This window comes from Phocoena phocoena, chromosome 12 (assembly GCF_963924675.1).
Source record: "Phocoena phocoena chromosome 12, mPhoPho1.1, whole genome shotgun sequence".
Lineage (NCBI taxonomy): Eukaryota > Metazoa > Chordata > Mammalia > Artiodactyla > Phocoenidae > Phocoena > Phocoena phocoena.
Window position 1 is genome coordinate 20,366,833 of NC_089230.1, and position 16,853 is coordinate 20,383,685.

The window sequence follows — 16,853 nt, forward strand, 5'->3', positions numbered from 1 at the left end:
AATTATTTAAAGGACAATTATGATAAGTGCTTCAAAAGCTAACACTTTAAGAATACAGAGCATCGGGCTTCCCTGGTAGCACAGTGGTTGACAGTCTGCCTGCCGATGCAGGGGACATGGGTTTGTGCCCTGGTCCAGGAGGATCCCACATGCCGCGGAGCGGCTGGGCCCGTGAGCCATGGCCGCTGAGCCTGCGCGTCCGGAGCCTGTGCTCTGCAACGGGAGAGCCCACAACAGTGAGAGGCCCGCATACCACCAAAAAAAAAACCCCACGTGTTTGTATGCAATAAAGGAAAGTTGAAATAAATTTACAACAGATGCAAAAACAAGTCTATCCGAGGGGAAATAATCAATTGCATTCCAGCTACTTTGCATTTTTATGGATAAGAATCATTTGCATTACTATCTTTTTCTACAACTCACTGAGTTGTACAGTAGCTCAAAGATGATGGAAAGCAGATAACCCAGATGGCTGAGCTGACAGGACTCCCGCTAATTTTTCTGCTCATTGTAAAGTCTTTCGCAGTTATTCCTAACTCAGATAATAATGACTTGGCAAAGGGGGTGTCAGAAAAGATGGAGAAAAATGGACAGTGTTAATGTTGAATGTATATGGCCCTAGAATCAACAAGATTTGGCATTTGAGACTTTGGCTGGGGGCGGGGGGAGGGGGGCCCGCGGCGGGGCGGGGCAGAGATGTCCAGGGGAGGAATTTAAAACAAATTCCTAAATGGCAGAAGATGTCATCAGGGGCTGTTTGGATTTCTCAGCACAGGGGCACTGTTGCTCTGTAGAGGGACTCATACTGCACAGAAGAAGCGGACTCAGTCAATAATTATATTTTTTTTTTTTTTTTTTTTGCGGTACGCGGGCCTCTCACTGTTGTGGCCTCTCCCGTTGCGGAGCACAGGCTCCGGACGCGCAGGCTCAGCGGCCATGGCTCACGGGCCCAGCCGCTCCACGGCACGTGGGATCTTCCCGGACCGGGGCACGAACTCGTGTCCCCTGCATCGGCAGGCGGACTCTCAACCACTGCGCCACCAGGGAAGCCCCAATAATTATATTTTAAAGTCCATCAAAATATACCAAAGGCCATGGATAAAAAAGAAATGAAATAAAATCTGTTCCCCTCAATAGGATTTTTTTTCTCTTGCTAGCCTCTGGGTTACTTACTGACACCATGCCCAAATACAACCTTATCCCAACTCAGCAAGAGTCTGTGGGGAGTTTATGGAAATCTCCCAGTTTTAGAACTATTATTCCCTTTCCCAATCACCAGCATGGAAACAGCCAGACTTACGGAATTAAAACAGCCAGAGGAAAGGAAAAAAAGTGGCTGAAGTTTAGTGTGACTGCTATGAGCTCTCCTTTTTTTATATAACCAAATCGTCATAATTCCTTTGATAAATGTGTTCTAGACTTTGATTTCTTACAAGAAGTAATCTGAAAGGAAATGTTTCCAGGGTCAGCTCTACTTTGACATTTTTCTCCAAACAAAACAAGCTTTTAATAGTGGCCTTAATAAAAAATTGTTCTTGAAAAAAAATCTAATAGTGGCCTTAATAAAAATTGTTCTTGAAAAACAACAACAAGCTTTTAGCTTCCATGTCAGTTTACATAACTGGACCTGTTACTAAAAATGATAACATTACCTGGTCTTTTCATCGTCTTGGTAATAATTACAAGCTTCCTGGGGCAAAGAATTTACTAAAGACCTCATTTAATATTACAAAATAACATATACATTATACATGTATAAATTTTAATATCAAGTTCACTAAATAAACTATTCTAGTACTACTGGACTTTGTGTTCAGGTCTTTTTAAAGGTATCAATGACCCGTGACAAATACTGAGATACTTCTTGAGAGAATTCGGTTGGGTACAGGACCCAAATGGTCAACAGATACTGAGAACCGTTCAGTGGAAAAGAAATCACAGGGCAATAACTGCAGTGAGGATATTTTTAAAGCTCAGAGTGAAGGAGCACTTGGGCAGCACTGAGTTCAAGGTTCTAACTTTGCATGTATCTGTAATGGCTGTGGACCTGGAAATGACGTGGATCTGCTGGGTGATGCCCCAGTTCAAAAGTCTATCACGTGCTGTCAAGGTAATGTCTTGTCTGAGCCAAATTCATGGCAATAATGATAAGGTTAAACATTTTCATTATTCTTTCTCAATCGTCTAAAATCTCAATTGTCTAAAAATCTCTATTCTCCTACTTTCCCCCTTTTTGTGTCCTGTCATACTGTCTACCTCTCTCTAGTCTCATAGAACAGGAACAAAAGTAATTCACCTAGTTTCAAATGTTCCCTAAATGTAGGTCTACCAAGACTATGAAGCTTTCAAATCGGTCTTCAAAATCAGTTCTAAGGTAATTCTTCCCCAATGACTCAAATAAGCTCTAAAAACTAGGTCTGCTTAACTTGCTCTACCTAGAAAATGACCATATTATCCTCAGTAATAGTCAGGATGGATAATCTTACACAACTGAGCACTCATGAAACCCTTGGGATAAAATATCTCATGTCCAGACCCTTTTAGTTCCTAAAATTATGTTGCCCAGAATCTGGTCACACGAAGATAGATACTTCAAAAAGTTTTCAATAATGTTGAATCTAAAGCACCCAGATGTTACCTGTGCCTCTTGAACAAAACAAATAAAAATTTACCAAAAAACACCTATGTCTGCTTTGGAATAATCCTACACATAAAACCACCAATTAAGAGAGTAATTCTTCTTCTTGACCCTCTGTCAAAGTCAGGCAGTTTGCACATTCCTTACATTCTCAGAAGCAAGATAAAATAGCCCTCAACAAAAACTTGCAAAACCTAAAAATACATTGCCATCAGATAACCAGTTGTAAATAGTGGGATGTGGAACAATTTTTAAACTGCACTGTTACTCAAAGCAATCCTAAAACATTCTCATTTTGCCTCAAAGAAATACCAATGTTTATTTTCCTGGCCTTTGCAACCTTCTCAAATAGAAAAATATGAAATGTTTGAATTTAAAGCCCCATAACGGGTCTCTCTTTATTTTATCTTGCTATAGTGTAGTTCTATAATCCATTAACCTGAAAATTCTCCTCCCGTCTCAGATTTAGAGGACAAAATTCCAACTCCAATAACCAGTGGATAATGATATTAGACCAAGTTTAAAAACAGCACTATCAATTTCTCTCTTCAGGATTCTCGGTCCCTAAAAAATATTGATCAAAACGTTGATTATGTTCCAGGTGGGTTAGAAATGCTGAGATAGAACAGATTTGGGGGAAATAAGTGAGGAAGTTCACGAAAAAAGAAACACAGGGCAGATAAGCAGTATGAGCCATAACCGTGAGTATGACAATCCCTAAACATTTCTACATGAGCTAGAAAGCCCACCTGAATGATACCAACTTGCTTTTAACCAGGCAAAAATGAAATCATCATCTTTTTAGCTAAGTTAACACAAAACTTCCCCCATGAGATATTATTTCCTAAATGTACCAAGAATTCACAGAGTCCAAAGCAGCACACTGTCACCTTGGTATCTAGAGAATGGTAGGTAAAAATAAAGAGCTGTTTACACCATGAATGTTTGTACCATGAACTGTTTACACCAGAATTTCCATTTAAACATATCATAGAGAGAATAAAGGAGAAATAAATGTGTCTGCACACTCAGAAGATTTCTGTTAGGTCAACATTTCATGCGGAAAACTCACTGCACCTCCAACCAAGCTCCATCAACCAGAATGAGACATCTGAATCATCAAAGCTTTTGAAATACTCTGTTACCTTTGAAAATCGAGCATTTATCCATTTGGTAAAAGTTTTCTTCTGCACGTCATTGTGTTCATCTGTGGGAGGGAAAAGGAGAGAGAGGGAAACGTATGAGAGTTTGTACCTTTACTCAGGGTGCTAAATAAGATTATCTCCATCCTGGAGAGTTTTAAATTGTCTATTAGTAGAGTTCATGAGGCACAATGATCCACAGCTAATGAAGAAGGGATGGCTGACAAGTTCAGCATGTATGGAGCCTGCTAACGAATGCCTGTAGCAGAGGGAGACCTGGGCACCTTCCCAGGAAGCTGGCCTTCTCACTCCACACCTCGGCATATCACCACCGGCCATTAAACCCACATTCGTGAGGAAAGAATCAGGACTTTAGTTTCAAAGTATTATACGCAATACTTTCTGTTGCATTTTGTTTAAGTGCAGTTTCAGCATGATAAAAATGTAGAACATTCAACACAAAAACCAAAGCTATCCTTTAGAAACTAAGAAACTCATGATTACCCTCCTTTTCATACAAGTCCTACACCCTCCAAAACAAACATTACTATAAGGTTTATAGCCAATTCCATAACCCATTTTCCTGTAATAAGACTGACAGGACAAAGTTTTAACGATCTATAAAAGCAATCTACACGTTTTACAAGCAGAGAAATCAGAGTAGTTTTTTTAAAAAAATGACCAACTTTGGTCTGGATTACAAATTCATTTTCCAGGCCACACAAATAAAAACTGACCTTACAAAACTAAAGCATCCTGAACTTCTTGGAGATGGGCAGAGTGACTTAGTCAGGTATAAGGAAGCCATGTAAAGTGGGAATAAGTAACACTTACAAGGGCATTGCGGGGATTTGCGGATGTAAGTGGAAAACACTTGGGAAGGAGCTGGCATTGAGCTCTTTGTTGTTGTTCTAGTCATAATTATTATTATAGTATATATGTGAACAAGGCAGATAAATATCCATATTACCCTTTCTGTTACTTCTAATCATATCCTCTTCAACTGCTCCCCAATTCTCTGTTAAAACTAGCAGAGTCATTGTTGGCTTAAATCCTACAAAGCAGCATGTTAACAGTCCCTGAGTAGTTCTGAAAGCTACGTAAGGCATATTTGGAATGGCGCAGAAAGCTGTGGTTCTGTCTGTATATATACACGCTGCTTGTTCCACTACCGTGCATACTGCCAAGCTGCTTCCCACGTGATAACAGCAAAATAATAAGAGAGAAGGCTCAAGTGTGTTCTGCCCTCAACGCATCAGTTTCAAAGGGCTGCCTTCAACCCAGACCTCCTCACTCATCCCTAATAGCATAATTAGACGTTGACCCACTACTTCACTAAGTTAGTGGTATCTTTGGGCCTTACTCTGTTCTGGAAGGAGAGTTTGTAATTAAAAGGTCACTCCTGGAATAAATATAGCAGCAGCATCAGAAAAGAGTGCACTTGCTACAGATCCATAAAGGTAACTGGAGACTGACTCTGAGACACAAAGGGGGCAAGTGGATGAAAAACAAAACGGCTCTCTAAGAAAATTCATGTTGCTAATTGTGCTAAGAGGTGGCCTTCCTTCCAGAAAGGACAAGACAGTCAGCATCAGCCTCGATTTCAGGCTTTCTACCATCTGATCAATGCCACATATAAGCCATTTATTAACCAAGAGGATTTGTTGACACACTCTGAATGTCTCAGCCTTGACCATCACACCCGAGAGAGACAGAGCTGAGATTATATGTAGTATATAAAGCAGGAAGACACATCAACCTGCAGAGTGCTATAGTAGCCCCACCAATATGAATATAATATTAAATATCAGTCTTCAGAGTACTTGGAAAATCCAATAATTTTGCTATGAACAAAAATATATATAAAGGTCATAAATATTAAATTCTCTTAACTCTGTAAAATTCATACAATTTAATAAGTTTTACCATAAAATGGGGGAAATTTTGAAAAATAAATTTTATTTTACATTTTATATTCATTTTTCTATATTTCTGCATTTTATTTTTTCTTAACCTCTTTTCCAAGCATTTAACCTTCTTATTTTCAAAAACATATTAAAATATCTAATACTGGGTTCCTCTCTAGAGATAGTGTGAACCAAGAAATGAGTACCTGTCACCTTAGCAAATGATAACTAAGAACCTTCAATTGTATCACATATAGAATGAGATCAAATTTTAAAAATAGGTTCCCATCATACAGAGATGTTTATAAAAATTAAAAGGTAATGTTTCTATGATAGTCTTTATCTTAGGGTCAAAGTCTGAATATGAGTCTAAGTAAATGATATGAAATAAAGTGTTGGCTTGTAAAAGATAAATTGTCTTGCATTCAAACTTTTCAAAAGTACTCCAAAATATATAAACACTCTGCTTTATTCATTTTCCTGGTACAGTTAAAGGGGGAAAAAATGGATTTATATCTCAATAAGCCTTTAGTTCACATTTCCCTTTTTTCAGACAGACAGACAGACACACACACACACACACACACACACACACACACACACCTCCTATCTTCTACCAGACAGGAATTCAGTAAAAGACAGGAATTAGCCTGCAGCTTTTAAATTATGAGATTTTTAAAATGTAACAAATCTGAACACTTACTGGTATAGAACTGCCCTCCACACCACAAAAAATTATGCTAACAACCTTGGTCCAGGTCTCTGTTTCAGGGAGGGAAAAATTTGCTAGCAAAGTGATAGCAGGACTTAAAATCCTAAATCCCACTATTCTGATTGATCATTTTGCCCTCCTAGAAATTTATACCAAATTTCAAGTCTCAAATTTGTTCAACTCTCCATTATCAAATCAATTAGTTATTTTGATGTTTCCAAAATAAAAATGTGTAAGCAGACAACACAAATTTATATATAACTGGATTATTTATATATGCATTAAGTAAGTATAATTTACATGCTAAATATATTCTTTCAGGATTCCAAACAAGTGTTTTCTTTAGGTTTGGATTTTTTAAAAAAACATTTCGTTTCTAAAAGCCTTCCTTGGCTTAGTAAATCTTACCCATAAATGACCTTTCTCTATTAGGGGGACAAACACGGGACTGAACTAGGAGAAGAAAAATGTGTTAAATCCCTTAAGGCTGATTTTCCAAATTCTTCCTCTAAATATTTTGCTCTTCTTAAAACGCTTCTGACAAGCTCACACAGATCCAAGGGCCGCTGCCCAGCTTGGAATTTTATTTCTGTGATGGGTAAGAGAAGTGAAGCAAGAAACATCAACAATACCGCCTGATAAAATCTTCAAGGAAACTAGTTTAAATTGTTTTTTCACTTCACCAGCTCAAACGCACATCAAAAATTCTTTTAGCAGAACCTAGCAACAAATGTCAATTTAAATCTTAATCTGGAAATGTGGCAGGGAAATTAGGAGTCGTTTCCCCTATGAAAACACACAAGTCTCAGGAACATGTATACCACCAGTAAAACTCTACTACAGGGCTTCCCTGGTGGCACAGTGGTTGAGAGTCTGCCTGCCAATGCAAGGGACACGGGTTCGTGCCCTGGTCTGGGAAGATCCCACATGCCGAGGAACGGCTGGGCCCGTGAGCCATGGCCGCTGAGCCTGCGCATCCAGAGCCTGTGCTCCGCAACGGGAGAGGCCACAGCAGTGAGAGGCCCGCGTACCGCAAATGTAACTCCCAGCACACTGTTAAGCAGCTGCAAATCTAGATCATTCGATTAATAGAAAATGTCTCCTCTATTCCCTAAATGGCACAACTCGTCCTCACTGTCAAACTAATCAGCTAAATTAGACATAATTTCTGACATGGGAAGTCTGACTTTAGTTTTCTATTTAAAAACCGAGTTCAGATTTTAAATATTCCATAATAAAGAAACTACAATTTAAAAAATTAAAATAAAATAAAAACCATGTTCAGGGAATTCCCTGGCGGTCCAGTGGTTAGGAGATTAGGGCTCGGCGCTTTCACTGCCAAGGCCCAGGTTCAGTCCCTAGTCAGGGAACTACAATCCTGCAAGCAGCAAGGTACAGCCAAATAAATTAATTAATTAAAATTTTAAAAATTAAAACCACATTCATATGTACTCCAGGGCAAAAGCTCACTTTAGAATTCTCATTCTAAGGTAGGTGGGTGGATAGATGGTTGGATGGATGGTCAGACGGAAGGGGGACACAAAGCCTTGCCTCAGATGTAGTAAGGCACTGACTTTTTTTTTTTTTTTTTTGCGGTACACGGGCCTCTAGCTGCTGTGGCCTCTCCCGTTGCGGAGCACAGGCTCCAGACGCGCAGGCTCAGCGGCCATGGCTCACGGGCCCAGCCGCTTCGCGGCATGTGGGATCCTCCCAGACCGGGGCACGAACCCGTGTCCCCTGCACCGGCAGGCGGACCCTCAACCACTGCGCCACCAGGGAAGCCCCGGCACTGACTATTTTAATAATTCTTAAGGAAGTGTTCTTTGCTTTACACTTTGAACCTGCCCCCTTGTTTGGTGCCTCAAAGTAATGCAGCACAGTAAGATTTGGGGCGGGTGAGAGGTGTGTCTTTCTCTTGTAAACTGCAGGAGGGGAATCCTGAAAGGAAAGATGAGAAAGCAGAAGGCCGGTACCTAAGATGCCTCCTCAAGTTGCTTAAACAACCTGGAAAAGCTGGCCACAAGGGGACACACATATTCCAGGGTGCAAACCACTCTAGGGGCTCATAGTTGTCCCAACCCAAGAAAACACTCCAGAGATGGTGAGCTGTAATTTAATTAGAAAGGCTAAACTCCAGAGGTGGCCACTAAAAAGGCATCAATTATCTGTGCCACCATTAACACCAGAGCCTTTGCTAATTAATTTAATGAATGTGAGAAATGTGCTTTTACTGAGGCTTGAGAACTGGCATAATTAGAAGATTAGAAACAATCTCCCACTGGTGAATTTAGTGTTATTCAATGCATATGAATTGACCAAAATATTTTATAGACATGTCCCAGCATCGATTAAACAATAAAATCTAGCAAGTCTAGGAGGCTAGATCCCGTAAGGCCCTGTGTTCAGCCATTAGCTGGGAGGATTCTAGTTACCCGATGCCGTCTATAAGTCTAACTAAATCTTTTCTCTAAAACAACATTGTCCAATAGAAATATACATAATTTAAAATTTTCTCGTAGCCACTTTAAAATAAGACGTAAAAATAATTTTAGTAATATTTAACCCAATACATCAAAATATTGCCATTTCAACATATACTCAACTTACTTTAAACTACTGATGTCTTACATTCTTTTTTTCTTACTGTCTTTGAAATTCAGTGTGTATTTCACATTTATAGCACATCTTAGCTTGGACTAGTCACAGCAGCCTTCATACTGCATTGTACAGCTCTAGAATATTGCTGCATTTCCTGCAACTAAAACCTTCATGTCCTTCAAAAGGACAGAGAGCCTTGGCTTTCCAAGCTCATGAAACAGGCTGCACGAAATTTTTTTTCAGCCTGCTTGCTAATAATGATTGTTTAATGAATGCTAATATGCACAGCAGGTTTGGTCTGAAAGTTGCCTTCATTATAACCCTGATAGTAGGACAATGGATACCCTTCACACCCCACTTTTAAGCACAGGGGGCTAATATTACTGAGCAAAACTATAGCAAAAATTAATGGTTGTGCATAACCAAATTGGTTTTGTCCATTTTATAAGACTTTCGCCTGGAGGGGTGGGATAGGGAGGGTGGGAGGGAGGGAGACGCAAGAGGGAAGAGATATGGGAACATATGCATATGTATAACTGATTCACTTTGTTATAAAGCAGAAACTAACACACCATTGTAAAGCAATTATACCCCAATAAAGATGTTAAAAAAATAAAAATAAAAAAAATTTTTTAAAAAGAATAGAAAATATTTCTAAGTCTTTCTTATATTCATCATTTAAAGTTTTATATTTCCTACTCTTTTAATGAAAATCAGTTGTTCACCTATTTTGTAGAAAACACTGTGCAAAGAAACAGATGGTGACATTTACTGAGCATCAGACCAACTATATTGGTCCCAAAAGAGATCCAAGTGCTGCCTTCAGAAAGCTATCAAGGGGAGGTGTGTGAAGAGTTTTGGGAGAAGGGTGTGAGACAAGTACATAAATAACAGATGGACAACTATAGCTAATATATTAGGTACAGATACACTTATAAATTCAGAGGAAAAATGTTTCTTCTCGATGGAAGTGAAGAGGAGGTCAGAGAAGAATTCAAGGAATAAATTGCATTTGAATTAGGCCTTGAATTGATATGTTAAAGGCATATAAAAATTGTTAAAAGGGGCATTTATGGAAGAGAACAGCTGAAGCAAAGTCCTAAAGGCATGAAAAGAACAGGACAGGCAGACAAAAATGTGAGTTGTTTCTCTGGCTGGATGGCTTTAGACCAGAGTTGCAATGCCACTGAGTTTTGGAAATAGACTGCAGCTAGACTGTGGAGGATTTTGAATATCAAGCTGAGGGTTTAAACAAGCAAGCAATGTTGGCCACTGACTTTTACTGAGCAAAGGAGTGACACAATCAGGTGTCCTGTAGTTGAGTTTAACATGAAAACTAGATTTAGTAGGAAAGGAGACTGGGAGAAAGGAAGCTAGTTTGAGGTATATTATAATCTCCCATACTAGATATCTGAAAGCCTGAAGTAGTGGAGTAGCAATGAGATTAGAAAAAAAGGGATGGATGCAAGAAGTACAGAGTTTTAGAGGTAAGGTTGCCGGGACTTGACTACCAAATCAGCGCAAGGGTAATGAAGGAGAAAGAGAGTCCAAAAAATTCCCAGGCTTTTAGGTTAACTTGAAGGATGACAGTGCTTCTCTACTTAAAAAGAAAAAAAAAACAAAAAAAAATAAGAACACACAGGAAGAGAGATGGATTAGAAAGGAAGTTCTCCTTTGCACCTAATGAATTAGAGATTAGCAGGATATTTGGGTGAAGATACCAAGCAGAACCAGAGCAAATGAGAGGAGGTCTTCGCGTGGAGGAGACCACCCCAGAAGCTCAAGTTTTCAGAAGAAAGACATAGTCCACAGAGTTAAAGCAAGATACCGGAGGATCTGGGGGAAAATGAGGCCTGAAAAAAGAAAAGTGAACTTAACCCCTAAGACCCAGATGGCATGCGATGTTGTGAGGGAACAGGGAAGCTGGCTTTGGGCTGGCAGACGTGTAAATTATTACAAGTTTCCTGGGACAATATAACTACACTGATATTAACATACTTCTAAATTTTATAACCATTGACCCAGAAATTCTGGAAATTTATCTTAAGGAAATCATTAGATACACAAATATTTAGATATTTTTAAAAGGATGTTCTTCAAAGCACACTTGATAATTGAAAAAAATTGTTAATCTAAATGTCCATCCTTGGGGATTATTTAGAAGCATATTTTCATACATAAATACAACCGTCAAAAATGATACTAGAGAAGAAAATAAAGATATGGAAGGATTTTTCATAATATATTAAGGAATAAAAATGCAGGTCATCAAAGCACACGGTGCTTCATTTATACGATGTATACATATGTGACCAGAAAGGTAAGAGCCAAAATATTAGCACTGTTTATTTCTCAGAAGGTCCTGAGAGATTCTTATATTCTATTTTTATTAGCTATATTTGCTAATTTCTGAAATGAGTGTATAACACTCTGTACCATTCTTTTCTTTAAAGCACCCATCCTGCAAAAGTAGTTTTCTCCACTTTAATGTGGACAAGTAGGAAGGTTAGAGAATTTGGCAGCTATAAAAATAAACTGAGCTGAGAGGAGGTCTGTCTGCCTGTCTTGTCTGCCTCGGAGCGGGATGGTGAGAATAGGAGACTTCCATGTATCTGTAATTACATGCAGACAGGAAGGATCTAGGAGGGAGGGAGAGATGTTAGATGCCAACACTGAGTACCCAAGAAGGGCTCCCTTATGGAGCCAAACCCCAGAGGATGAGTGAGAGAAATGATCCATACTCCTAAATTAGATGCAGTTAAGGGCACGTATTTCTAAAAATGAAACTCTCCAGGTTAAGCTGCTTTTACTTATATCTGTCTTTCCAGTGAATTTTCCACTTCAGCCTGAAGAGATAATTGGCTATATGTAAAATAACTGTGCCAAGTCGGCCGATCTCTCCCCATCTTCTAGTCCATTCACTATGGAAACACTGGTGAAGAGGGAGTTGCATCACTTAAAATACACCTTTTGCAATAAAGTATTCCTAGGCAAAATGATCAGCGCACTGATCAGTTATTAAGACGAGAAGACAGAAGAGAAGATTAATGCAAAACATAAAGTTATTGACAGATTACACAAGCTACCTAGACTTTCTCAAAACCTCGTATTTTACTGACTTTCAGAAAAAGAACACATATCTGGGAGAAAAATGAGGAGTATTTGTCCTTTGTTCATATACTTTAATACCATGCCGTATAAATGCAATTTTTAAATTAAAAAAATAGAGTATTTCAGAAGTAGTTTTTTAAACTTTTTTCTCTATTTTAGAATGTTTTAACATTGAGCCACAACAAGTTAAAACCAAGACATAAGATAATTTTTAAAAAATGAAGTCACTTTAATAAATTTTCAAAATTGCAAGTCCATTAAAATGCAATCCTTTGCCCAAGATATTTATAATAAGCAGGAAGAACATGACAGAAAGGAACACTGTTTCCCCTTAAAAACTCAGGGGTAGGACTTCCCTGGTGGCGCAGTGGTTAGGAATCCGCCTGCCAATGCAGGGGACACGGGTTCAATCCCTGGTCCGGGAAGATCCCACATGCTGCGGAGCAACTGAGCCCGTGCACCACAACTACTGAGCCTGTGCTCTAGAGTCCGTGAGCCACAACTACTGAGCCTGCATGCCACAACTACTGAAGCCCGGGCACCTAGAGCCCATGCTCTGCAACAAGAGAAGCCACCACAGTAAGAAGCTCACACACTGCAACAAAGACTAGCCCCCACTTGCCGCAACTAGAGAAAGTCCATGCGCAGCAATGAAGATCTAATGCAGCCAAAAATAAATAAATAAAAGTAAATTTATAAAACAAAAAACTCAGGGGTAAAGATTTTTCCCACGAAACTCACAGTTAAGAAATCAGCCCATGAGGACTTCCCTGGTGGCATAGTGGTTAAGAATTTGCCTGCCAATTCAGGGGACACGGGTTCAAGCTCTAGTCCGGGAAGATTCCACATGCCGCGGAGCAACTAAGCCCGTACACCACAACTATTGGGCCTGCGCTCTAGAGCCCGCGAGCCACAACTACTGAGCCCGCGTGCCACAACTACTGAAGCCCGCGTACCTAGAGCCTGTGCTCCGCAACAAGAGAGGCCACTGCGACGAGAAGCCCGGGCACTGCAACGAGAGTAGCTGCCACTTCCTGCAACCAGAGAAAGCCTGTGCGTAGCAACAAAGACTCAACACAGCCAAAAATAAATTAATTAATTAAAAAAAGAAAAGAAGAAATCAGCCCATGAAGCACAGCACTGTTTGCTTCAAAGTGTACAAACTGAAAGTTAATGAGTAAAATAATTTAAATATAGCCTTATATTGAAAAATGCATACTCCCTCATTTTCAACTTACATAACTATATAAAAAGTTCACAGGAGTTATTAATAATTTTTATTGAAAAGCTTATTCAGGTAGGGTTGGATAAGGGAGATAAAAGATGAAATCCACAGTATGAACAAAAATGCAAGAAACCACTCCCCCAAGCACACTAATGTTATCCTCTATGATCATTTATCCTCTAGGTCACTTTTTTTTTTTTTTAATTTTTGGCCACACTGTGCAGGATGTGGGATCTTAGTTCCCCGACCAGGGATCAAACTCGCGCCCCCTGCATTGGAAGCACGGAGACTTAACCACTGGACCGCCTGGAAAGTCCCTATGTCACTGTTGAAAATTAGGATCCTGCCTCAAATCAGCACTATCTTTATTTAATAGTCTCTACTGTGGGTCTGATATTTACTTGTCTTTGTTTTGAAAATTTGTAAATTCAATCTATACCATCTCTGGGAATAGCGAAACTTGGTAATTCTTTTCTATATGTAATAGATCTTCCTTTCCTTCGTCTTAAATGTACCTCATTAAAGCATCAAAAAGTCTAGATTAATTAAACTTAGCTGAAGATTAATTAATTTAGTTGAAGATTAGAAGAACAATTCTTGTTTGCTCTTCTGAAACAAATGATTTTATAGCCAGTGATTATATCTTCTCTCCACTTTCATGATTTTAGACTGAAGAGTCTTAATCATTTTAGTCAGTTTTATAAAAACACCATAAGCATTTGCTCCAAGACTCAGGTTTCCTTACTAGACTTCTCTCACTGTAAAATCATTTAAGTAGGAGACTAGAATCTTAGAGAGTAATCCATGTGCACAGTCAACACAGCTTTGCATAGAAAGGATATGTTCTCTGTTTTGTTTCATATTTCCTTTCTAATGACACCCTAAAAACTAGAGTTCTTTTACATTGCAGCAACCCAATGGCCAGTGTCTTCTGAGAAACTACAGTTGCCCCTTCTCTTCCATCATCCTAGACATAAAATATAATTCATGATGACAAAGTTTTCTTGAAGTGAGCAAGAGAGTGAATCAAACAAAAAGATTTGGACAGGGCTTCCCTGGTGGCGCAGTGGTTGAGAGTCCGCCTGCTGATGCAGGGGACATGGGTTCGTGCCCCGGTCAGGGAAGATCCCACAGGCCGCAGAGCGGCTAGGCCCATGAGCCATGGCCGGTGAGCCTGCACGTCCGGAGCCTGTGCTCCGCAACGGGAGAGGCCACAAGAGTGAGAGGCCCGCGTACCGCAAAAAAAAAAAAAGATTTGGACAGATAATCTTTCTTCAAAGCATTAGCACTTCCCTCAGGACAAGGGTAAACTAGCAAACCTGACTGAACCTGAGTTAAAAGCACACGCAATAATATGCCCCAAAGAATTGAAAGCAGGATCTTGAAGAAACATCTGCACACCCATATTCATAGCAGTATTATTCACAATAGCTAAAAAGTAGAAGCAACCCCAGTGTCCACCTATGGATGAATGGACAAACAAAATATGGCATATACTGACAATGGAATAATATTAGCCTTTTAAAACGGAAGAAAATTCTGATACACTGTACAACATGGATAAACCTTGAGGACATTTTGCCAAATGAAATAAGCCAATCACAAAAAGAGAAATACTGCATGATTCCATTTATATGAGGTGCCTACAGTAGTCAGATTTATAAAGACAGAAAGTAGAATGGTGGTTTCCAGAAACTGGGGGGAGACTGGAATTGGGAGTCATTGTTTAATAGGTACAGACTTTCCATTCTGCAAGATAAAATGAGTTATGGAGGTGGATGGTGGTCATAGCTACACAACAATGTAAATGTACTTAATACCACTGTTTACTTAGAAATGGTTACGATGGTAAATTTTATATGTATTGCACCACAAAAAAAAAAAAAGTAGGGATAAAAAGCACATGCAATAAACATTTTTCGTTTCCGTTTCAACCCGATTTTCAAAGAAGAAATATTTAGTATGTCTCAACTCATACATTCCCCAATAAGACGAAAGGAAATTTCACTTGGTTCCAATTTCATCTTTTTTTTTTTTAACAACTTTATTGGAGTATAAATGCTCTACAATGGTGTGTTAGTTTCTGCTTTAAAACAAAGTGAATCAGCCATACATATAAAAACCATGGAACGCTTCATGAATTTGCATGTCATCCTTGCACAGGGGCCGTGCTAGTCTTCTCTGTATCATTCCAATCTTAGTATAAGCGCTGACAAAGCGAGCACCCAATTTCATCTTTTAAAACTCTTTTTTTTTTTTTTGTGGTACGCGTGCCTCTCACTGTTGTGGCCTCTCCCGTTGCGGAGCACAGGCTCCGGACGCGCAGGCTCAGCGGCCATGGCTCACGGGCCCAGCCGCTCCGCGGCATGTGGGATCTTCCCGGTCCGGGGCACAAACCCATGTCCCCTGCATCGGCAGGCGGACTCTCAACCACTGCGCCACCAGGGAAGCCCTAAAACTCATATTTTTAACATATTCCTTTGGAATATAAAAGTCAGATATGCTGAATTCTAGAATCAGAATTTTCACTATGACCATGCCTCTAGTTATCTCACTCCAGAGGAAAGCATTTGTTCAAACTCACTGTGGTAGATACTGCTGTTTACCTACTCAATCATCCTTTTCCCCTTTCTTGCTTACAAATCTAACCTCATTTTTTTTTCCCCCTTGAAGCAAGATAGCCAGTTATAATACTCACCTCCTCTTGAAACTAAGGATAACCATATGGCCCAGTTGGGGCCAATGGTGAGCCAAAGCCATGTGCATAACTCATTCTGGGATCAGATCCTCCAGCCTCAGTCAAGCCTGCAGCCCTGGTCAACAACTTGACTGCAGCCTCATGAGAGTCCCTTGGCCAGAATCACCTGGCAAAGCCACTCCCAAACTCCTGACCCAGAAAACCTCATGAGACAGTAAATATTTGTTGTTTTAAGCTGCTAAAGCTTGGGGTAATTTGTTATACAGCAATGGATAACTAATACAGATCTGATGCTAAGTTTCAGAGCAATTTGTTATGCAGCAAGAGATAAATAACACAGCACGTATCCAACCATCAATCTGATACCTGCACTGAGATATCTCACAGACTCATTTCAAACTTAACACATCTGAAACTGAACTGTTGGTCTTCTCTCAAATCAATTCTGTCTCCAGTCTTTCTTAACTCAGTACATAACACAGTAAACTACCCTCTTGTTCATGCCAGGACCCTGAAACCAGTCCTTGGCATTCCACAATCTATCCACTACCACAATCTATCACCAATTTCTGTTGGTCCCAAATTCCTAAATATACTTTAACTCCGCCCACAACTCTTCATCTCCCAGTCATCCCCCAGTCTGAGCTACTGTTATCTCCTGCTTGGAATCCACTAACGTAATGCCAATAACCTGACACCATCTCCTAATGTCTGCTCTTGTTCCTTTTCAATCCACTTTCTAAATGCTGGCCAGCTTGACAATGAACTCTGGAACAATTAAATTAACACGGTTTACAAAGCTCTGAATCATCTGACCCCTAC

The 16,853-nt window shown here is 39.7% G+C and overlaps 1 protein-coding gene and 1 non-coding gene across 2 annotated transcripts in view; both read right to left on the bottom strand.

Annotated features, from left to right (window-relative positions):
* UTRN (utrophin) overlaps positions 1-16,853 on the bottom strand; it is a 482,739-nt gene that overhangs the window by 384,945 nt on the left and 80,941 nt on the right. The window contains exon 2 of the mRNA XM_065888619.1: positions 3,784-3,845. Within this exon, the coding sequence (XP_065744691.1) occupies positions 3,784-3,845 (62 nt within the window). The remainder of the gene's footprint in view (positions 1-3,783; positions 3,846-16,853) is intronic.
* On the bottom strand, positions 15,452-15,558 carry LOC136132375 (U6 spliceosomal RNA). Its single transcript, XR_010656455.1, has one exon. It is a non-coding gene; the product is annotated as a U6 spliceosomal RNA (small nuclear RNA).